This window comes from Panthera pardus, unplaced genomic scaffold, assembly GCF_024362965.1.
Source record: "Panthera pardus isolate Hobbes unplaced genomic scaffold, ASM2436296v1 HiC_scaffold_3, whole genome shotgun sequence".
Taxonomy (NCBI): domain Eukaryota; kingdom Metazoa; phylum Chordata; class Mammalia; order Carnivora; family Felidae; genus Panthera; species Panthera pardus.
The window spans coordinates 49,934,150-49,957,827 of NW_026526876.1; the positions used below are offsets into that span (position 1 = coordinate 49,934,150).

The window sequence follows — 23,678 nt, forward strand, 5'->3', positions numbered from 1 at the left end:
TTTTTTTAATGTTTATTTATTTTTGAGAGAGAGAGAGACAGAGTGCGAGTGGGTGAGGGGCAGAAAGAGAGGGAGACACAGAACCCAAAGCAGCCTCCAGGCTCTGAGCTCTCAGCACAGAGTCCAACGCGGGGCTTGAACCCACGAACCGAGCGTGAGATCATGACCTAAGCCGAAGTCATACACCCAACTGACTGAGCCACCCAGGAGCCTCTATTTATTTTTGAGAGAGAGAGAGAGAGAGAGAGAGAGAGAGAGCAAGTGAGGTAGAGGGAGGGGGAGAGAGAGAGAGAGAGAGAGAGAGAGAGAGAGAGAGAGAGAGGAGAGAGAATCCCAAGCAGGCTCTGCACTGTCAGCGCAGTGCCCGGTGTGGGGCTCGAACTCATGAACTGTGAGATCATGACCTGAGCTGAAATCAGGAGTCAGACACTTAACCAGCTGAGCCACCCACGCACCCTAGGACTGAGCCCATCTTGAATAAAACTTGAGGACATGGAAGTTCATGTTCTGATGCAGATTTAGTCTTTGCCAATGGAACCAAGTCACTTTACCTCTTACTGTTGTAGTCTTCCGATCTGTAAAACAGCCTTGACACCACTAGCCCACCCCAGAAGGTAGCAAGGGGCTGGATTGATGTTGATTTTAAGTTTCAAATAGAGTCATCCAGACTGCTTCTAATCACCAGCCCAATGCCTTTTGTTCAAATAGCAAATCTTCTGCGGCACTTATGAAAACCCAGATACTACACCCCTCCTCAACTTGGTAATATTTTGAATGTTTTACAAATAACTACAGGCAACAGAGAACAAGATAGACAAGGAAAGAGAATATACAAATACTGAGATAACAGGGGGAAAGGGATAAAAATATGAATGCAGGAAGCACTTGGAACAAAAGACACAGTGGCAAAGGACAGTGCCTGTGAATAAAATGTGTAAATGTACAGTAAAACCACTGAAAGTAAAAAACAGGAAACTGCCAGAGCATTTATATTTTATTTGCAGGTTACTACTGTTGGCTACAAAAAGAAATCCTTTACAAAGTAAGAGTCTTTGGAAGCAAAAAGGTAGGAAGGCCTGAACTAATTAAAAACAGGTCGGCTAACGACAGGCAACATCACGTGTGCACTGAGATGGAGTGTAGCCATAAAAGCTTGACACATACATGCAATGTATTAAGTTGGGAATGTGTGTCTCTCCAGCTTCATATCTATTAAAGGAACAAACAATTTACATGTTGCTGTATTACAGAAGTATGATATGTGGTGTGTCAACCCTTTCTCTTCAAATTGAACCATGTTAAGTCAAATCAGTGATGGGGGGGTTGGGGGTGGGGAGGGGAGGAGAAAAGCAGGGAGAAAGTAAGTTTCAAAAAAATCTCTGCCTCAGCAAAAGTTTTCATTAAAATTTTAGACAAATGATCCCTGTGTCCTTCTCCCTTGCTGCCTGGGGCTCCATGCTATTTCTATGCAAATAACAACCTCGTGGTTTATATCTTATTATTTCCACCGGAGCTGCAGCGACATGACCTGAGACGTGTAAGAGGTTGGGGGGGACGGGGGGGAATTGGAGAGGAGAGAGAAAGAGAGAGAAAGAGAGAGAAAGAGAGAGGGAGAAAGGGAGAGAGAGATGGAGTGGGTGTTCACTCAAGTGTGAAAAAATATTGTCAGGAGTGAGCGTCAAGAACAAAAAAAAAATTGCAGGGATAACGTGTTTATTTCAGTCCCCCCACCCCCATCCCCCACCCCCACCCTACCCCCCCTTGCAAACCAGCACCTTTTAAAATTCATTGGGCATCAGGCGATCATGCACAATCCATCTGCTTTCACTTTATCATTTGCATTTCATGCCTCCTGGCTTTTGATGTGCTGATACTTTGATGCAGTCAGGAGACGCGCATTATCATTATTTCAATTTTCAAAGGGGTCAACGGGATCGGCACTTGCACACACAGATTTCTTTTTTCCTACAACCTCTGCACACCCCTCCTTCCCTATTCTTCACCCCAATGTTTAACATAAAGGATGAAGACTCAAAAAGGCGGGGGTCAAATGTTTACAGTCTAAAAGCTTGCATATACCACCTACATTTCCACTTTGCACAGGTACACGCATACTCGAGCAAAATAGTCAAGGCTTAAGGAGGTTCTACAGTGTTTTCAGACACACACAAAGACTTTCTCACATATGGATACTCAGGGAGGCACACGGAGAGAAAGAGAGGGATCTGGAAGCAAGATACAGACACAAAGAGACAAGAGAGACCAGCACTCACGCAGGAAGAGACACGCACTCAAAGTAACCTGCACACACCCATAAGAGACATTCCCACAGAAAGGCACACAGAGATGTTGAAAGATACTAGTACACACAAAGACGAAACATGCAAAAGGAGTGAGTCAGAGGGAGCAATCTATGCTTGCAGCTTCCGTATAGTTTCCTTTTTCATACTGGATAGGCAAAGGGGCAGACAGGACGTTCTGAATGAATTTGCATGAAATCGGGTGTCTTCCAACAACACGTCTGTGTACTTAAGAGGCACTGACATGAAGACAGTGAAGCAGGCAGAGCAGGATTAGGTAACCTTTATAACTTGATCACTCCCTTCAGCTACAAATGATCATGTCCTTCTGGAAATGAGCATTGTTTGGTAAGTTACAGCTGCAGCTTTCCTTGTCCTTTCCCCTGCAACCACACTTCTCCTTTAACAAGCAGCCCTGCAGGCTAGGAAGAAGGGGAACATAATAAATCTCATCAGAACAATTCAACTAGATTTTAAGAAAAATTCCCTAATGCTTCCTTTATGACACAAATGAAATTCAACTGGCAAGTTTTTAGGCAAAAAACAAAAACCAAACAAAACTCCCCAGCAGTAGTAACAATACTTTTGCTTTGTGTATTATTCTTTGTGTATAACATGTTCATAGGGAGAAAATAAGAAAATGTAATGAAATACCCTTCAGAAATTAGCTCTCTGTCCAGGTATGGGAATACTCGTGTCTTTTTTAAATTCCATCTTTACAGATAATCATACCTACAATTCTTTGCGACATTCATCAATATCTCATCCTAAGAAGGTATCCAAAAGAGCAACTTAAAAAAAAAATTAAGACTCTCAGCAGTTTCTCCCACTGCAATAATCTCCTTCAGTAGTGGCAGTTCACAATGTCTATTTTTAAGCTACTCTCCTAAAGGGGAGTGGGGTATGCAAGTTTGCCATTGTTAGCACAGCTCTGCCTTTCCTTGGAGGGAAAAGCAAGCCCAGAGAAGGATACAGACCTCTTAAGGAATGCAGAGAGCAAACTGCATCAGACGATTCTCCTCATTTCTGACATCTCCAAAAGCTAATTGGACCAATGGATATATCCACTTTTAAAAAATGAGGTAACAGGACACTTACTTCCTATCCTTCCACTGCAAAGTCAAGGCTTGATAAAGTTTGCACAAGTCCAGTAAACCCAGTAGTTGATACAATTCAGCGTGCATATAACTCCACAAGATAAATCATCAAATCGTATAAGAGAGAAGAAAAGGGAACTGAAATTGTAATGAGGACCAACACTTTGTGCCAAGTGCTAGGTACTTTTGCTTATGATTTCTCATTTGATCTCCACTGTATCATTTAAGCGTGTAAGTTATTATCCCCCTTTGACAGACAAAGAAAGCTGAGGAGCTGAGAGGTTACATGAGTTGCACAAGGTCAGCCAACCAGTCCTAGACTATTACATATTCCTGGCTCTGGAGAGAAAATAATTTTCCTATGTCTGCAGAGAAGTCAGAACTACACTGTCTTTTGTATATTCAGGTATACTTAGATAGTTTTCACTCTTACAAGCGGTGACCTCACCAACCATTTTTTTTTTCCTTTGGAAAAGCCCGTGAGCTTGAATTGAAAAGGCACAAGAATTTCTTTTGAAGGGATGATAAATCTCTGTCATACCCTTTCCCAGAAATTCATCCATGCATCCATCTACCCATCTTTCCATTCAATATTTACCAATTACTTCCTCTACATTCACAAATTTCTCAGAACATTAAAATGATATTGTCAACATGTTCAGAAGATGTTTCAGAGACAGCTCCACATCTGGGAATAGATCTCTTCACTTACTCATAGATAAAAGAAAGGAAAGGAGGGTAGAAAAAAAGCATTCAATTAATTCTCTTCCTAGAAACACTAGAACGTAAGCCCTTCAGAGCAAGAATTCTACATGGATTGTTCATGAACATATCCACAGAACTTGGAACAGTGCCTGGCACAGAGTAGGTACTCAAAATACTTGTTGAATACAATGAATGAATGAATGATTAGGTAAGCAAGGCAATGGGCAGGAAAGATGGAGATAGAGGGGAATAGATTCAGGGAGGCATGGACTGAAAGGCTTCTCCTCAACCAGAATCTTGAATTAAGAATTCACAATCATCTTCATACAGCTTCACACACTTCACTCAGACTCTAGAAACTTACTTTGTTGAGAGCTCCAGCTCCGGTCAGAATTAAGTGAGAATTTTCAACCTGGATGGTTCTCTGTCCCAGCCGGACAAGGTAAGCTCCAATCCCAATAGCCCGGCATGTAACCTTAAAAAAGAATAAATTAAAGAGAAAGAGAGAGAGAGAGAGAGAGAGAGAGAGAGAGAATAAATTCTACATGTCACAGATTTATGTCCCCTCCCAAGCTGTAAGAACTAAGGCACAAATGTATAAAATCTACATTAATAGAAAAAAAAATTGCTTTTTAGAAAGTTTGCTTGATTAATAACAATGTTAAAAAAGCCCCACAATTTCCTGGTCAAAGAAAAGAAGGTACAGAATTCACTGAATTGGACCAAAGGGGATTAGACACAAAGGTTCATAGGCTGTTTATTTCTCTTATACTTCTTCCCATTTCATAGATGCTTGGCATCTATACTAGAGGTAAGAACAAGAAAAGTAGTTAAGAGAAGAAATTCAAGCTATTAAAATTCTCGTAGAATATTTAGAGAAATAAGAAGTTAAACTAAAGGCTAAAATGAGGTGCTAGGTTTTTCTAGGAAATTCAATTATTTACATTATCATGCACAATTAAAATCATATTGTAGATAATTTTTAAGAAATGTTCTCATTTGGGACTGAATGGCAGAGATCGGACCAAAAAAACTCCTAGCCACAGTCAGTTCTTCAAAAATTTCACATTCTGATAAGATTTACCAAGCTGATGGTGATAATCTCATTATAGGCCAATGAGGATTCTCCAGCAATCATTCCAGAGCCTCGAAGGTTCTCTGCTCCAAGTCCCTCTTCCTTCCCAATAATATCAGTTATCTTGTACCTATTGGATATAGCCATGCCAAATTATAAAGGTTAAACACAAGAACAACAATCCACTAAAAGAATAATCACTATTAAAAGGCTGCTAAAAGCATACTGAAAGCTTATTTAATGCCAGGGCTCTATACTCTTCTTATACTTTTCATTCATGTATCTTTCCTTCTTAGCTTGGTGCCTATTTTCTTCTGGAAGCAATATGGTATAGTGGAAAGAGAAAAATCTGGAATTAAGTAGACAGGTTTAAAACCCTGCTCTGACACATACAGCCATGTAACTCTGGAGATAATAGTAACTTCTATAAGATGGAGATAATGGTGTCTACCTCTAAGGGTTGACACGAAAGTTAAATTAAAGGAACAAAGAGGGCTTGACACATAGATGGCGCTCTGATTTTAGATGCCCTCTCTTACTTTCTAGAACAAGTTTCTTAAAAGCAGGGCGACTGTATATCTCTCTATAATCAGCAACAGACATTAAATCAATAATTTTTGATACATGTTACAAAGGAATAAAAAAGTCCAGAGGCATAGTGAGAATGCTCAGGCCAATTTCTCAAGTCAAAAAATCCTTTCTCTTTCCAAGACAGGGATGAAGGGCAAGATCAAAACAGTGCACTCCCATTCCTGCTCTTTGTGAATATCAAGTGCATACACAGAGGGATCCTGGCTCTAGTCTTTTGAATAGAGGGGCAAGTAGAATGTGCATGGAAGTGAAATGCTGGCCAAGTTGTCCAGAAACCATCTTGTGGATCCAGTGGGAGCCACTCGTCTGTCTTCTCGGCAGGGGATTAGGAGTGATAGCTGATAATGGGAAGTGGGAGATGGGGAATGGAACTAATAAAAGAGAGGAAAAATATAAAGTTGGAAGCAGAGATGGGCATATATTATTTACAGTTCCGTGTGTACCCAGAAAGCTTGGCACCAGGCATAGTTTTATAAATTGAAATAATAAATATCCCATAGTGGCTCTTAAACTACTTTTTTGCCCCCATATTTCTCTGTTCCCTTCTTTCCTTACTTCTAACCTTCCACCAATTCTTTTGCTTTGCCCATGCTGTTGGCCTCTGGCTTTGCATTTCTGCTTCTCAGATTCCCCGGCCTTTCTATTTTTAGCCTCTCCCAGGAATTCTCCATTCTTCCTTTTGCTCTGTATCTAGGCTCTAAATTCTAGAGTTATGTTACAGGTAAAGCTAATCTCCCTTAAGGGGTTAATGAGCCACAATAATTGGAGGGAGGGTTAATGTGTCCTTTCCAGAAGGCTCACATGCTATATAGTCACAAACACTCATGGGCATAGTCAGCCGTCCCTGCAAAGCAGATCTTTTCCCTCCTAAGGATTACATATTGCTTCACAGGTATTCATGACTTGTTAAGTGGCATCTTCTCCCTTTGTATTACATGAAAAAGAATACAAATTTCCCATTTTCTGCTCTATGATCTGAGTCTTCTACTATTGAGACTATCATTCCTTAAAGTAGTACCAAATTTTAATGTTATTTGTAATAAAAATCTTTGTATAGTGTAATACATATATAGTGTATACACTTTGTATAGGGTATATATAGATATACAGATAGATAGTATTTTATATATATATATAAAATTTTTGATCCTCACAACAATCCAGTGTGATAGGTAATATCCTCTCCATTATTACATATAATAGCAGCCAGGATTTTTGACTGCTTACTATGTACTCAGTGCTGTGCCAACAACTTTACAAATATTAATTTACTTGATCTTCATCTTACAGATGGGGAAACTAAAACTTAGAGAAGAAAAATGACTTGCTTTAACAAAAAAATATGTAAAATCAATAGCTTTCTAAAATATCAGTAATAAAGAGTTAAAAAATATAATGGGGAGGGAGAATCCCAATCAGAATAGCAAGAAAAGATACAAAATAGGGGTGCCTGAGTGGCTCAGTTGGTTGAAGAGACGTCTGACTCTTAATTTTGGCTCAGGTCATGATCCCAGGGTTGTGGGACTGAGCCCCACATTAGGCTCCATGCTGAACCTGGAGCTGCTTAAGATTCTTTCTCTCTCTTCCTCTGTTCCTCTCCCCTGCTCCCACTCTCTCTCTCTAAAATAAAAAAATTAAAAATAAATTTTAAAAATGCAAAATATTTAGGCATAAACATTTTAAAAATGGCAAACTCCATTTTGTACCTACACTGTGCACCACAGTACCTCAGGTGACACAGTCAACTGCCAGGGGCACTGCAGGATATTTTAAATATTTTAGAAAAACACTATGATATATAATATCTGTTGGATCCCATGTTAACTACCAGCATTACGTGGTTCATTTTTAAACATTACATAATGCTACATTCCTTTTGACAATGTTTTATCTTTGCAATGCTGGGTTTTCACAGTTTCTCTGGAAAAATAAAAACAAAAACAAAAAAACCAAGTCCTACACAAAAATCAATGCAGAACAAGAAACAATGGTGGCTACATCCGAGCTAAATCCAAGTTTTGAGAGTTCATATAGATGCAAATATCCCATTAGTAAGTAACTGTAATTATTTAAAAGTGAAAAAACTTTCAATTTATGTGTATTATATTTTCAAATAACTATTAATTTATTAGAGTATCAATACTTATCTCTGGGTCTGACTACTTAATAAACAGAAATATTAGGTATATCTTTTAGCTCAAAGTTGCTGTGAAAAAATTATTGAGACAGCAAGGGTATTATGAACCAAGACAGAGTGGGAACCTGTATGAAGAAAACCACAAAATTTTTAAAAATACAGTTGAAAAAAGGAAAAACGTGCCATGTTTTTTCTTGGGAAGAGTTAATAATTATGAAGATGTCAGATTTCCTAAATTAATTAATAAACTTAATGTAACTTGAATCAAAATCATTATGGAAAGTTTTTGGTAATTAAAAACAATGAAACTAATACAAAAAGACAAAAAGAGTCAATAAAATGGGGAAAAATTAAGAATGCGAGGAAATCTGCCCCATTACAACAGTTAAAATAATGTGGCATTACCCCAAGAATAGACAGCACAAAAAACTGATACAAAGCCTAGTAACTGAATTAAGATTATTATAAAAGTGAGGAAAGTACGAATTACTCGATAATTGGTATTGTAATAGTTGATTAACATTCTGAAAGTACTTGCAGACAGACTGTAAAAATGGTAAACCTCACTAGTATTCAAAAATACCAGTTAAAATAATTGCTATTTTTATCCTATTTTATTAATTGACAATAGTCAATATTGGCAAGAGTGGAGAAAAATTAAAGGGGAAGAATGCACTGTCATATACTGCTGGTGGAGTACGGATCTTGGGAGGGCAATCTGAAATTATCAAAAATATCTTTAAAATGGACATATTTTTTGACCAGTAATTCTACTTTTTACATAGGTCAAAGGGAATAATGATAGATATTCCTAAAAGTTTATTTAAAAGAACACTCAGCCGAGGAATATAGTAGTAAAAAGTTGGAATAGTCTGAATGTTCAAAAAAGATAAAATTTATTTTATTATTAAATAAATAAAATTTTATCATAAAATATTATCAAGCCCTTAAACATAATCTCAAATAATATTTTAAGAATATACAAAATTTCCCCAAAATAGTTTTTAGTGAAAAGTGCAAATAACAAGAGTTTTTCTATTGTGATTCTGATTATGTAGAACAAAGTCATATATATACAGAAAAGACAGCAAGACTATAGTATACATTAATAACGTTCTTTCTCAGTAGGTTTGTAGCTAATTTTTATTTCTTCATAATTGTTTAGATATTCCAACTTTTCTAAAATGAATAAATAATATAAACATAATTTAAAAACCTTAATCAGTAAGATAAGGTCTTTCAGTTAATTAGTGGTAGAGCTATGATACAAACCTTGGACCTCCAGATTATATAATAAGCAATCTTCATTGCTCTTTCAAGGTCATGATCAGCAGGACAGTGAGGAAGAAATGATCATATTCACCTTTCTTTAATCCATGGCTAAATAATTCTGATACATATACACCTACCTGGATTCTCCTTCATCTTCTACATGTTCACAGTGGACAGAGTTGAGAGCACTGACCCTCTTATAATCCTGAGGGGTCAGATATAAGTATTTGTATCCCTGTGAAGTACAAATAGTTTTTAACTCATTATTTGCCATCATCACATAACCAGAGGACATAGCAAAGCATGCATAACACAGCTTGTTCCAAAGCTAGCTTTAAATTGTCACATCACTCTAACAGAATACTAGCATAGACAGTTCTCCTTTGAAAGATGGAAGTGCCTATTTCTCTAGTCACTGACTGTCTTTGAATTAAGCTATCTTGTAGGTACAACTGCGAATATATTCCAACCATTTCATTTTCATCAGGTTTTTAAAGGGTAATTTCTGATCTTTTGTGCCACCTCTATTAATGATATCAACACAAAATTAAAGAAATGTGTGGATTAGTATTATTTACTTTTTCAAATCCAATGGGGTTTTCTGGGTGGTTCAGTCAGTTGAGTGTCCAGCTCTTGATTTCAGCTAAGGTTATGATCTCACAGTTCATGGGATCAAGCCCTACGTTGGGCTCTGTGCTGACAGTGCAGAGCTTGCTTGGGATTCTCTGTCTCTCCCTCTCTATCCCTCCCCGACTCATGTGCATGTGTGCATGCTCTCTCAAAAAATAAATAAACAGATTTAAAAAAAAAGAAAGTAAATGGTAAGAGATAATTGAGAGGATCACAAAAATGGGAAGGCAATATTAAAACCAGAATTCTATACGGTGATAATCATCATATACAGTGATAATCATCAATGAATACTGAATTCATGCCTTTTGCATTTTTATTATTTTTTATTAAGAAAATTTTTAATGCTTGTTTATTTTTGAGAGAGAGACACACACACAGAATTTGAGGCAGGCTCCAGGCTCTGAGCTGTTGGCACAGAGCCCAAGGCAGGACTCAAACTCAAGAACCATGAGATCATGACCTGAGCCAAAGCCATATACTTAACTGACTGAGCCACTCAGGTGTCCCTGCCTTTTGCATTTTTAAATAAACAACTTATAATTCCCATTTACATTTAAAAATTTATACTAGCTTTTTGTAATTATTTTTACAAACACATACACATGCTCACAAAATAGAGTTACAGGATACATGTGTTTAACTTAAAGGAATTAGTCATTCAGGCAAAAAAAAAAAAAAAAGGTAAACAGAGGAAGATGTTTTAAATACTATGAGAAATTATACCACCACTTAACTCAATGAATTTGTCCCACAGTGAGCACAACCTGGAAGACATGAATCTGTCACTGAATTTGTATGACTTATGACAAGAACCTTGTAGTGTGGAGGGTCCTTAGTATGTCAGTCAGCATGTATTTATTGAGTGCCTCTTATGTGAAAGGTACTGTTCTAGGCAAAGGAAAAACAGGAATGAACAAAACAGACAAAATTTCCTGGCCTTATGGAACTTATACTCACTCTAGCGAGAGAGACAGAAATAAATAAACATATAATGTTAATGAGAATACTGTTTAAGTAAAAAAAACAGAGTCGAGAGGGAGACAGAGCATTGTGAGAGGTGAACTTGTAGAAAGAAAAGCCCAGGGAAGTCTTCCTTGAAAGTGGCTTCACTGAAGAGTGGAGGAAATGAGACATGAGGATATGGGGGCGCTGGGAGAGGAAGTATTCGAAGCAGAAGGAACTGCAGGTGCAGAAGTGCAGGGACATGAGTGTGCCTCAGAAATATTTAAGGAGGTCGTTGAAGCCAGTGTGGAGTGAGACTGTCTGAAAGAAATGAGGGCAGGGTGGTATTGGAAGACCAATCTATATAGGGTCTTGGGTTAAAATTCACACAATACTGGCTTTTTTTTTTTTTTTAAGTAATCTCTACAACCAAACATGGGGCTTGAACTCACAACCCTGAGATCAAGAGTTGAGTGCTTCATCAACTGAGCCAGCCAGACACCCCAAAACTGGCCATTTTAAAGGGTTTTTAGTATATCCTGATGTTGTGCAACCATTACCAGTCTCTGATTCTAGGCCATTTTCATCACCCCAAAAAGAAACACTGTACCTGTGAGTAGTCATCAATAATTTCCATACACTTTTAACAGAAATTTTATTTAAGTATAATTTACGTGCAATAAAATTCCTTGATTTTATGTACTGCAGTTTGGTGAGTTTTGACAAATGTATACACTTGTGTAATCACCACCACAATCAAAATATTAGAGTATTTCCATTATCCTCTGAAACACTATTACATTGACAAGATGTCTTAGCAAAGAAAACTGAGAAGGAGCAGTCAGGAAGCTAAAAAGGAGACTCTGTGCTCTAGAAGCCAAGAGGACAAAGTATTTCGAGGATGAAATGTATGTCAGTCAGCATGTATTTATTGAGTGCCTTTTATGTGAAAGGTACTGTTCTAGGCAAAGGAAAAACAGGAATGAACAAAACAGACAAAATTTCTCACTCTAGGAGAAGTGACCAACTGTGTCAAATGCTGCTATGGCATCGAGTAACTCAAACGAAGACTAAGATTCATGACAGAATTTAACCGTATGGAATCCATGGTGACCCTGACAAAAGCAGTACAGGCGCCGGTGAGGGTGCAAGCCTACCTGAGGTGAGGGGAGAGTGTCTGGAGATAGCAAGAAGAGACAATGCTCTTAAGAAGCTTTGCTGTCAATAAAGGTAGTGATTGGGGGCTAAGTATTTGTAAGCTAAAGGGGTAGATTTGGTACAGGGAAAAAGTGATGATTTAAGATGGAAAGGGTAAATGTCCAAGAGGAGTGACTGGCTTTGGACAGGGGCAGGGACTGTCTATCCAGAGTACAGGGAGATGGCAGAGAATAAAGGCACAGATGCAGACACGTGAGAGCTTGTGGATGCTCTCTTCTCATTGCTTCCATTTGCTCAGTGAACTGGGGAGCAAGGTTGTTAGCTAAGAAGGAGGATGGAGCAAGAGGGTTTTGGAGTTTTAAGGAGAGAGGGGAAGATGTGAAACTGTCCATTGTTCAAGTTCATAAACTTGAACTGAAAGTAAGACCAGTCAACAGCAGTGGGTATTTTTCTCCATCAGTGTTCGGCTAAGCAGGTTCATGTATGTGAGTACATGGAGAGTACTGGATTTACACAAGGTTTTTGTAAAGAGATAAAGTAAGCAGAATGAGGATGAGGAAAGAGGGAAAAAAGTTGAGGGTGTAGAAAATGTGGTCATTATAATATGATTAACCTATCATTGAACTTGGAATGCAAGCAGACAGGAATGAAATAAGGATGTAAAGAGGGAGTGAAGGACAGAAGAAAGGTTGTAGGATCAACAGTTGCAGATTCTGGAGGGTTCAAAGGATTGCTGGACTTGGTATACTACAGAAAATGAGTGGGAAAGATAGGATGAAGGGGTGGCAAAGAAAGGGATGGTTGAAATTAAGATTATGGTGAAGAAGAGGCTGAGCTGGAGTAAAAGATAGGAAGTCAAGGATCTAAGATGCTGGATTATGGAATGGATCATCTATATGGATATAGTAGTCACTAAGAATTATAACAGGGCTAGTTGTATTGGAGAATGACAATGTGCCAGCAACTAAAAGATGCAAAGAATGAGGAGTGACCAGAGTTGGGGACCACTATAATAAGTGGTGGTTTGGCACAGTCTGATGACATGAAATTCAAAGGTGGGGGTTTCAGGGGAGCCTGGGTGGCTCAGCTGGTTAAGTATCTGACTCTTGATTTCGGCTTGGGTCATGACCTCATGGTTTGTGAGCACAGTAGGCTGATAGTGTGCAGCCTACTTGGGATTCTCTTCCGCTCTCTTGCTCTCTGTCAAAATAAATAAACACTAAAAAAAAATATATATATATGGGGGTTTTCAGAGAGAAAGAAGGGAAAAGGGTCTGAAAGTAGCAATGAGGCACAAAGAAGACACTCTTCCCCCTCTAGGTTCAGTGGTACAAGAGAAAGACAGAGATCAATCACTCTGTAAGACAGCTAGGGCAAGCAGAGTCTTTAGAGGACAGGCAGATTTCAAGTAGAGAAGAAGCTGAGGATATAAGCGCTTTAGTAAATGACCATTAAGTCATGGAAGCCACAGTGGAATAGTTTAAAGATAGGCATTTCTGGCTTAACATGTCCCATGATGAATGCATATTTATTTCTTCTGGTGTTCAACTCAAGAAACAGCAATCTGTTTCAAAGCTGGAGAAAAAACCTGGTGAATATATTGAGACACAATTTGTCTCCAACATGGTTATAGCTCACTGTGCGTGCGGACTTTTGAACTTAAACCTCTCCCTTTCCCCCACCTCTTTACATGTGTAGACACACACAACACACACACACACACACAACACGATATACTGTCTTGAAGTTTTATCTTTTCTTAGTCTGTACCTTGTAAGGATCCTCAGGATCTACCCAGGCCACGTGAAACATATGACGAATTTCCTCTGCCAGTCCAATTCGTGCTCCGCTGTTGGCTGCTACAAAGATGCGTGGGATACCCTCTGCCCTGGCAAGCTCAGAAGCTCTGAGAAACAGCAAATCCTCCTGGGGCCCAAAGGACCCAATTAGGTATGTGATGTCATTGCCAATAACAATGATATCTCGGCCTTCTGGATATTCAGGACTTTTAAGGGTCATTTTCCAAGCTACCATGCCAATCTGCAAAGGCACAGACAAACAAATAAATAGAAGCCTCTTACCTGTAGAATTTTTTTTCAGGCTCCATGAAGGTATCAGACTATACCTAGACACAGCCTCCATGTAAAGATATGCCCTGCTAAAGAGCCAAGTTTCCTGTGGGAAACTATAACAAACATTCTAGCATACCTCTCTAGGTTATGGTGAGAACGGCTGGCTTACTATGTATTTCACAGTTGTTTCAATTCCTTCTTTGGACCTGCTTAAAAAAGATGGAAAAACCAAAGTCTAAATGCACTCAAGATATGTGTGGGAGAATGCCATGCTGCAGGGAATTACATCCAAAACTCCCTAGCTTGCTACCCTATCTACTAAGACACTAGTTCCATCTTCAGTGAGATTCTTTCTGAGAGACTTCTTACACATGAGAGGAGAGGAGAATCATCTTTCACGGACTATACAACTTCTGTGATCCTGGGTCCTTTGACTGTTCTACAGCATTTGATAGGAATAACAGCAACATTCTTTACTGGCTAGCTTCAGGTATCCTCTGCAAGAATTCACTATAGCTCAACATTGCATCCTCGCTCTGAGCATCTCTTGCCACTTTCTCCCAGCACCACAAAACCAAAGCATGCAAGGAATGATATATGTAAATCTCTACTCTCTGTTCAGTAGCATCTGACCAGCCACACAAATAAATGATATTGACTTCAAAGGCAAGGGTGACACGTCTCTTCCCAAACCCTCACAGCCCTCTCTTCTTTTAATCCCCTTCTATATGAGATCTAGTCAATCCTTCTACTTGTTTATTCGCTAGTTCCATTTCTTTTCTATTCACTCATACCCCAGTTACAGCTGCAGTTTTTCATGCCTGCCTGTCTGTTTCCCTATACCCGGATAAGTAATGTTTTCCATTCCTTTTTTCCCCCTATTTCTTTCTGTCTCCCTCCTGCCCCCCACTGCACTCTCACCCCCCCCCCCCCCCCCAACTTGCTCCCAAACACAAAGCCTACCAGATGAGCATTCCTGGTCCTGCCTAATGGAGCCCAGCCACATCTGCAGCCTTGGTCCCTCATCCCCAGGCTGCTGCATATCACCTCATTGGGGAGCCGGCCATCAAGAAGGGCCATTAACAGATGTAAATAGCAGCATCCCTGGAAAGCCACATGCATCACCCAGACTCAACCGGGCCAGTGATCATAAGCTCTGAGTACACATTCCTCAATCCAATTGCACATCCACTGTAATCAGGCTGGTTGAAGCTTTCCACATAGCTATTTGTGATTCTCCACATTAAGAAATATATATATGAAACACCTACAGACAAATATAAGCTATTTAATATATCATACCATTGGCCAAATACAAATCAAAATGGATATAATACACAGAAAAAAAATCCAATCACCTTGTGAGATAAGGTATTACTCTATCTGCTCATTAAAGACACAGAAAGGAAGGAGAAACAGATCATCCAAAATACAGCATGGAGAAACTGCAAATATCAGGATAACTTTGGTCATGGCTTTTAAGAAGCTGGCTAATATATGCCTGTGTGGGGAGAAATATTTTACCTGCCTTCTCACGTGGCGCTCTAACCTAACACCTCTTTTGTTTTTCAGGAAGGAAAAGCTATTTCCTCTAAATGCATTTGTAGTTAGGAAGACTGGTTTTACACCAAATTTTATGATATATTAACCTTAGCCACCTAGGCTAGAAGTAGCTTAGAAACAAGCCTTGAAGAATCTACTTCAGCATTTGCATGCTAATGCAAACATTGTGTCTGTGTGGCACTGGACAGGCAAATAATACTCTTATCTTCTGTTACTACCTGGGGACTCTAACTGTGTCACTTGGGCAGTCAGTTCAGCAATTGGCTAGGTCATTATGTTTGCAATATTGACTTCTAATTAGGTGTCAACACAGCAGCACCAAGAACACACTACTCTTTATCAATGTCTTTCCAAAGTGTGTTCCTCATCGACCACCTCCCCCCACCTTTAAAAAGTACCAATACAGAATGGAGAGCGCTATCCCAATCTTCATATAGTGAGATTCACTACTAGAAGAGATTAAGTTTTGAGCAAGCATAATGAATAAACATCCAAGAAAGCATCTACTGCTCAACTTATACTGAAATTTAGATTTTTTAAAAAGTTTATTTATCTTTGGGAGAGAGAATGTGTTCATGTATGCATACACTAGGCAGGGGCAGGTGAATGAGAGAGACAGAGAGAGAGAGAGAGAGAGAGAGAGAGAGAGAGAGAGAGAGAGAGAGAATGAATCCCAAGCGGGATCTGCGCTAACAGCTAACAGATCATGACCTGAGCCAAAATCAAGAGTTGGATCCTTAACTGACTGAGCCACCCAGGCACCCCTGAAATTTAGATTTTATTGCTAATTCAACAATAGGGCACATAATGGAAAAAGATGGGCTTCGGAGTTAAACTAACTTGGATCCATATCCAGGCCCTATCACTTACCAATTGTATGACCTTAGAAAAATAATTTTATTGAACTTCAATGTCCCCACATACAAAATTAACACTCCCTATGGGTTTGATGAATAAACTATTCGAAACAGTAATCTATTATATTATCTTCAACATACAAAATTTGTCCCTTTCTCTCCTCTCAATCTATCCAAATCTTACCCATTCCAAAAAGATTCATTCAAATTCCATTTCCTTAGTAAAGCTTTGCCTAGTCTAAAGCTTCTTCTCCATCTCCTACTAAGACCTTCATGTGGAGAATTCATTTGATAATTAATCATATATTGCCTAGGACCGTTTCTAGCTTGCCAGCCTAAACCATTATATCATTGCCTCCAGTGCCTAGCAGGATCCCTATACACGTAATATGGGAGTAATAAATATTTGCTGGTTCCATAGTCATTTCATTTTTTAAATGATTCTTAGAAAATAGTCAACACCAAGGGCTTAGAACATCATCCATGACTTATCTCTAGGGATCACAGAGTGACAGTCTTAAACATCATTCAACTCTTCTATTTTTAAATATAGGGTTTAAAAAAATATTTTTTTAAATATTTATTTTTGAGAGAGAGAGAGAGAGAGAGAGAGAGAGAGAGAGAGAAGGGGGGGGGGAAGGGGCAGAGAGAGAGGGAGACACAGAATCCGAAGCAGGCTCTAGGCTCTGAGCTGTCTGCACAGAGCCCAACACGGGGCTTGAACTCATGAACCGTGAGATCATGACCTGAGCTGAAGTCAGTCACTTAACCAACTAAGCCACCCAGACGCCCCTTCTAATATAGTTTTTTAATGTTTATTTATTTTTGAGAAAGAGAGAGAGACAGAGTATAAACAGGGGAGGGGCAGAGAGAGAGAGGGAAACACAGAATCTGAAGCAGCCTCCAGGCTCCGAGCTGTCAGCACAGAGCTGGACACAGGGCTCAAACTCATGCACCACAAGATCATGACCTGAGCTGAAGGTGGATGCTTAACTGACTGAGCCACCCAGGAGTCCTTCTACATTTTAAAAAATAACAAAAGTAACAGTTGCCATTAAGTGAACATCTATCACATGCTGTACTATACTACATATTGACAAGTACTGATAGTAAAGAGGTTAAGCTGGGGAGTGTCAGCCTACCTTGGTCCAAATCTCAGCTTTGTTCTAGCTGTATAATCTTGGACCAATCAAGATTAACCTCATAAAGCCTCAATGTTTCCAATTATAAAAAGTCCTCAAATTATTAGTATTAATTCAGAAGCAGCTGTTATTATTGCCATGAGAAAACTAAGGTACAGAGAAATTAAATAACTAGTTTTATAGCTAGTATGTTTATTTTTTAAGATACGGTTCACATAATTTCCTTTACCAGAGAAATTACAGAAGTATGTTCTAGACTAGTGCCACTGCAGTTAGCAGAAACAATAAAGAAAGATGAACATCAGTTATAACACAAACATAAATGTCATTGATCCCTAAATTCAATGTGGTATTCTGGAACAGAAAAAGGACATTTGTAGAAAAACTGGTGAAATCCAAAACGAAGTCTGTATTTTACTTATTAGTATCATAACAATATTAGTTCTAAGTTTTTTTAATTAATTAATTAATTAATTATTTTTAATGTTTATTTATTTTTGAGACAGAGAGAGACAGAGCATGAATGGGGGAGGGTCAGAGAGAGGGAGACACTGAATCGGAAACAGGCTCCAGGCTCTGAGCTGTCAGCACAGAGCCTGATGCGGGGCTCAAACTCACGGACCGCGAGATCATGACCTGAGCCAAAGTCGGCCACTTAACTGACTGAGCCACCCAGGCGCCCCTAAGTTTTGATAATTATACCATGGTTATACAAAGCGTCAACATTAGAAATATCAACGGTTTCAGTTAGATCTATTTTAATACACCTCTTTCAGTGGGCATAAAGATTATTTGAGCAACAGAAATAGTGTAAGATGCTAATATTAGGTATATAGGAACTCTTTGTACTATCTTTGTAACTTTTCTGTAAATCTAAAATATTTTAAGATAAACTGTTAAAAAAATAAATGTCATGATAAAAACTTTCTGGGAGGGAAGTAAATTGGCTAATAAGGTTATCATTAGTGTCCTGTACAGCCCTGCAAAATGATGGCTATGAAGACTAGGTGCAGCATTTTAAAATACCCATGATGTGGGGCGCCTGGTTGGCTCAGTCATTGAGTGTCTGACGTCGGCTCAGGTCATGATCTCATGGTTTGTTGAGTTCAAGCCCCAGGTCAGGTTTTGCACTGACAGCATGGAGCCTGCTTTAGATTCTCTGTCTCCCTCTCTCTCTCAAAGATAAATAAACATTTAAAAAAAAATACCCATGAGGTAATACTATATTTGAAGAGATAGTATAACAAAATTGTCTGTATATCATAATAATTGTGAAAGGCAAAACAGTTTTCTAGCCACTTTAAGTAAGCTATTGACCTCTATGTGCTTCAGTTTCCTCATCTGTAAAATGGGGCAATAGGACCCTATTCTATTAAGTTTGTTGTGAGGATTAAATTCATGGTAAGCCTTAGAACAGTGCTTGGCACACAGTAAGTGCATAGTAAGTATTACAATACTGCATCTAAAGGCACACTGGGGTGGAGGGGGAGAAATGAAATAAAAGAACATAGCAAAATGAGACGATAATTATTTAGAATGATGGGATGGTGCTTTTTCTTCCATTTTCCGAATCTTCCTTAATGTGTTTATGAAATTATCAATGCAATATAAGTTTAAAAGATAACTAAGACTACCAAACAGCTCTTTATTGAGTGACAGGCACATGGTAGCTTATTGTATTATTTTTACGTTAGTGTACATTTGAGCATTTCCATAATAAAAACATTTTTTAAGGGAAAACTATCTCACCAGCCTAAGGATTTTTCATACTTTACAAAACTGACTCTAGGTTTTAGTCCTGCTACAACAGATCATATTTATATAAAGTTAGAAGGAGAGAGCTAAACACATGCAAATTAAAAATCAAGACCCACCTGGAAGGGACAATATCAAGAACTGCCTTAGTTTGTTGGGGCTATCATTTCATTTTTAAAAAAGAAATGTTCTGCAATGATGTGTCTGAATGTAAACATATGTATATATAGGTTTATACAATATTAATATCTCTACCTGAGAAGTAACTGCTTCAGTGTTTTTCTGGTCTGATGGTTAAATACATATTTATACTTTTAAAGTCAATATTTGTACAATAGACAAGAACAGTGCCTATCAGCTAAATACATATTTAGGACTGTACCACATGTATTACAAACATGTACTAAAATCGAAAGCTTATATTTATACAGAGCCTTTCATCTTGAAGGGGCTAAAGAGCTTTACAAACATATGTACATAAAAGGACGCTCGCACTGATAGGCAGGCAAGGTATCAGTTCAACCACTCCCCTGTTCCTTCCAGCAGTCTGGGATACGGACACATAGTGTCAACAGATGCAGCTCTGTAAGGGCTGCAAAGACATGTAACACAATAATCCACCTTGTGGTGCAGTCACTGGAAGAGGGCTTGCAACTTGGGAAGAGCAACTGCTCTCCTCCAGCGTAGAAGCACCCTGGCCATTTCCAGCTTTGTGTTTTTAAATTATTCTCTACCAAACTCAACTAATCACTTGACAAAATTGAATTTGATACTGGAAATGGTTTCTGAATGCAAAATACTTTCTGATGATGAGAAGTAGGTTGAAAACTGCTTCCCCCTGCCCTTGTTAGATTTAGAGAGAGAGAGAGAGAGAGAGAGAGAGAGAGAGAGAGAGAGAGAGAGAGAGAGAAGGGTCACAACATTCAGGAAAAATGGTTCAAAATATTCTATCTAAGAATAGCTTCATCTCAGAGGATTGGGTCATTACTTCAGAAGACAGTCATATTTTCCCCCCATTTAATTAGGACACCATAAGTTTCTCAGTCAAATTACTTTATATAGATGGGTCTATCTATATTAATACACACAATGGAGACTTTATATTGAAAATTCTGCAATCACTACAAAAGCATACACAAGTGTGACAATGTGATTAGGAATGTGACATTCACTGATTTCACCTATGCCCAGGTTTCCTAGTATATGAACTGAAAAATAACAACCAAAGGATATTCCACCACTGAATCCCCTTGTTCCGGTTTCTCTCTCCCTCCAGTGCTTTCATGCAGGTGAAACCTAGTGAAAATGACATTCCAGGACTAAGGGCTAAGGAAGCAACAAAAGGGCAGCAGCCCGAGAGGGTTTGCAAGTGTGGGTGGATTTATGGTCTAAGGAGGTTCAGACTCGGGCTCCGTGGCCCTGGAAGTACACAAGCTTCCTCTCTGACCACTGACTTACCAAATAGTTTTAGGCACTTCCTGCCAATTATGTGTTCATTAATACAGCCATAAATTGTTTAAAAATATGTAATTTCAGATTATTTCTGATAATACAGGCTTCTTAGGTTTAGGGTTACCAATCTAAACTAAGGTGAGGGAAAAAGGGAAGAGGATCAAAAGAGTTACTGTGAATAAGCTGAGGATGAGCAGAAATAAATGTCTGCTTTATACAAGTTCTAAGGAAGAAAATATTTCCTTGGTCACTGTCTGATTCTGGAATAAACACATGCAAGTGAGGGAGGAGGGAACGGGGAGGAGAAAGCAAGCAGAAGAGAACAGTCTTATTTAACTGTTTTTATGTGGGTAAAATGATTTGTGCCACAGTATTTCCATAAGAAGTGGGACCATTATTTTCCTGTAGAAACACATTTGGTTTGAAAAGTATCACTGGACAGGATGTGAAAATCAAACTGAATGAATTATTCACAACCCCCGATCAGAGGTGATCATTATTTCTGATGCTCCAAACAGTGATTAGGATTCTGCCCTGAGATGTCATTTTCTCGCTGAGTAACACCAGCGACACAGAAAGGCATTATCTATCTATCCATACATGTATTTTTTTCTCCTGGGAGGACCTTGGTTTAATGTTACTATAACAGATACTAAAAACATGACAATATTAACATTTATTCCGATGGTGCCCATAAATGCCATTAGTCTGACACAAAGTGTCAACACTAATCATGACCCAAAATTAACACCAAAATTGACATCAACATTAATTGTACTATCAGTGTGAATAGAATGTGCGATTGCACACATGCGTGCACACACACAGATACTTCCCAAAGCTGCAGTTACTACAAAATAAAATACTAATATTAAGCTCAACCAATAAATTTGAAGGGAAAGCAAAGGGGCAAAACAGGACAGGACTGTGTTTTTAAGAATGTAAGAAGCATCCATCAACCGTAGCTATCTATGCTGTGGGAGGCAGGTAAAGTATATCTTTGCCATGGTTGCCTTTCTTCTATCTCCTCACTTTGAGTTCAGCTGTAATAATATTTTTCTATGTAGACTTAAATAGAGGTGAGACTGTGGCTTTAACATTAAAGCTTTATTTTCCATGCTAAAAGTCTAATAGTTGAAATCTCCTGGCAAAGCTTCCTGTAGCTATTGTGTTACTATTGCTAATGCCAGGAAGATGACCATTCTGCAAGGCCCTGGAGCAGCAATACAAAGAATTCTCGAGCGTTCGAGCTGAAACGGACCTAAGCATTATCTGCATTGTGGAGATGAGAAAATGAAGGCCCAGTGAGAAAGAATCTGAACTTGAGTTCCTTTACAGATGCATAATAAAATGTCACCTCCCCCCCCCCCCCTTTTATGTCTTGTATGAAATGTTACATCTTCACTTTTAGTTAGATACTATCAAAAAATAATGACAACATTCACTCATGTTAGAATTTCATGAAAAAAATGTACTTGATGAAATAGAAGAAAAATACTGTATAGGTGTTAAAATGTGCCTTTTTAAATCACAAGGCGATACAATGTTTGACATAATTTGTGCCATTCAGAAAAACCATGCTGAAAAAAATGTCAATGCCTTTCCATATTGTATTATCTGCTGGATATCATATTCTGTTGCCTAGTGTTATATGATCACATAAAAGAGCTGAAAACAATTTTCTTAACAGCTGAAAAACTCTCTTTTTCATGCTTGGATAATTCAAAAATGGCTGAACAAACTTACCTCACCCTTTCCAAAAAGCGATAAAAGAGTAAGAAAAAAACCATTTTTAGAGCAAAAAAATTTCATCCCAGAGGTAATTTTTTGAAAAATATTACTGAAGACTAGAAATAATAATTTCTAATTGAACAGGGGAATTATCTCCCTGCAATATTTATAAACATGAAACCACAGTAATTTTATGCATATACACACACAATGCTTTTAGTAAACATACCAGTTTAAAAAAAAAAAAAAAACATGCAAAAGAGCACATACAAGCCAGTGGTCTTTGAGAAATGGGGCACAGGAGTAATTGGATGATATGGAAATTAACCAAGTTGGCCTACTGCAGTTCAAGAAGCTTTGCCCATTAATCACACAAACGAATGTTGAACTCTGATGCTCCACGCTACACCTCATCCTAGGGTGTCATCTGTTGCTGTCCTGATGTTCGTTATTGCCTTTAGTTGGAGCTGTACAGTTTCTTGACATAGGGTACTATATCACATCCTTTTTCAGCAAAATCTTGAAACTTAAGGAGTATAAAAATGCTGGCGAGTATATCCTTTTGTTTAAAGGCTATCTTATCTTTAGGACTGACTTGTGAAGGGGCCTGAGGAGCCCTCCACAAGTTCTGCTTTGGTCGGCCAATGGATGCATTAGGATTTTCAGTCAAGCTCACTGGGCTTTGGTTTGCTAATAATGAAATGAGTCAAACGAACTAATCCACCTGTTGAAAAATCTCCAATACCAATAACAGCCATTCAGAAGGAATTCTAAGAAAAGTATATGCAAAGTAAATAGGTGACAGGTATTAAGGAAGGCACTTGTTGTAATGAGCACTGTGTGTTGTATGTAAGTGATGAATCACTAAATTCTACATCTGAAACTAATATTACACTATATGTTAACTGGAATTTAAATAAAAATTAAAAAAAAAAAAGAGAAAAGTATATGCATCCCAAAAGAATATAGTGTTAAAATTCATTAAAAGTAATTCTGTGGCAGGAAGACCTATCTTTCAAAATTAGCCTCAATATTTTTCTAAGGGGGGCTCAACTTTGGTTCTGAGGATCATTTTAGACAGACTCGTAATCAAACATGCTCACTCAGAGGATAAAAGAAAAGTGCATAGTAATTTTAAATAAAACTATCTTAATCACATATTTCATAACATGTCTTTTTCTATACTTGAAATTCCT

The 23,678-nt window shown here is 38.3% G+C and overlaps 1 protein-coding gene across 20 annotated transcripts in view; it reads right to left on the reverse strand.

Moving 5' to 3' along the window:
- The window catches only part of ACACA (acetyl-CoA carboxylase alpha), a 277,600-nt gene that overhangs the window by 65,767 nt on the left and 188,155 nt on the right, over positions 1-23,678 (reverse strand). For 19 of the 20 annotated variants that reach the window (XM_019424026.2, XM_053892519.1, XM_019424025.2 and 16 more), the window contains 4 exons: positions 13,681-13,950; positions 9,315-9,412; positions 5,187-5,307; positions 4,467-4,577 (listed from right to left, as the gene is read on the reverse strand). In XM_019424026.2, the coding sequence (XP_019279571.1) occupies positions 4,467-4,577; positions 5,187-5,307; positions 9,315-9,412; positions 13,681-13,950 (600 nt within the window). Of the gene's footprint in view, positions 1-2,567; positions 2,723-4,466; positions 4,578-5,186; positions 5,308-9,314; positions 9,413-13,680; positions 13,951-23,678 lie in introns of those variants that run through there. The other variant, XM_019424035.2, reaches the window with a different exon arrangement.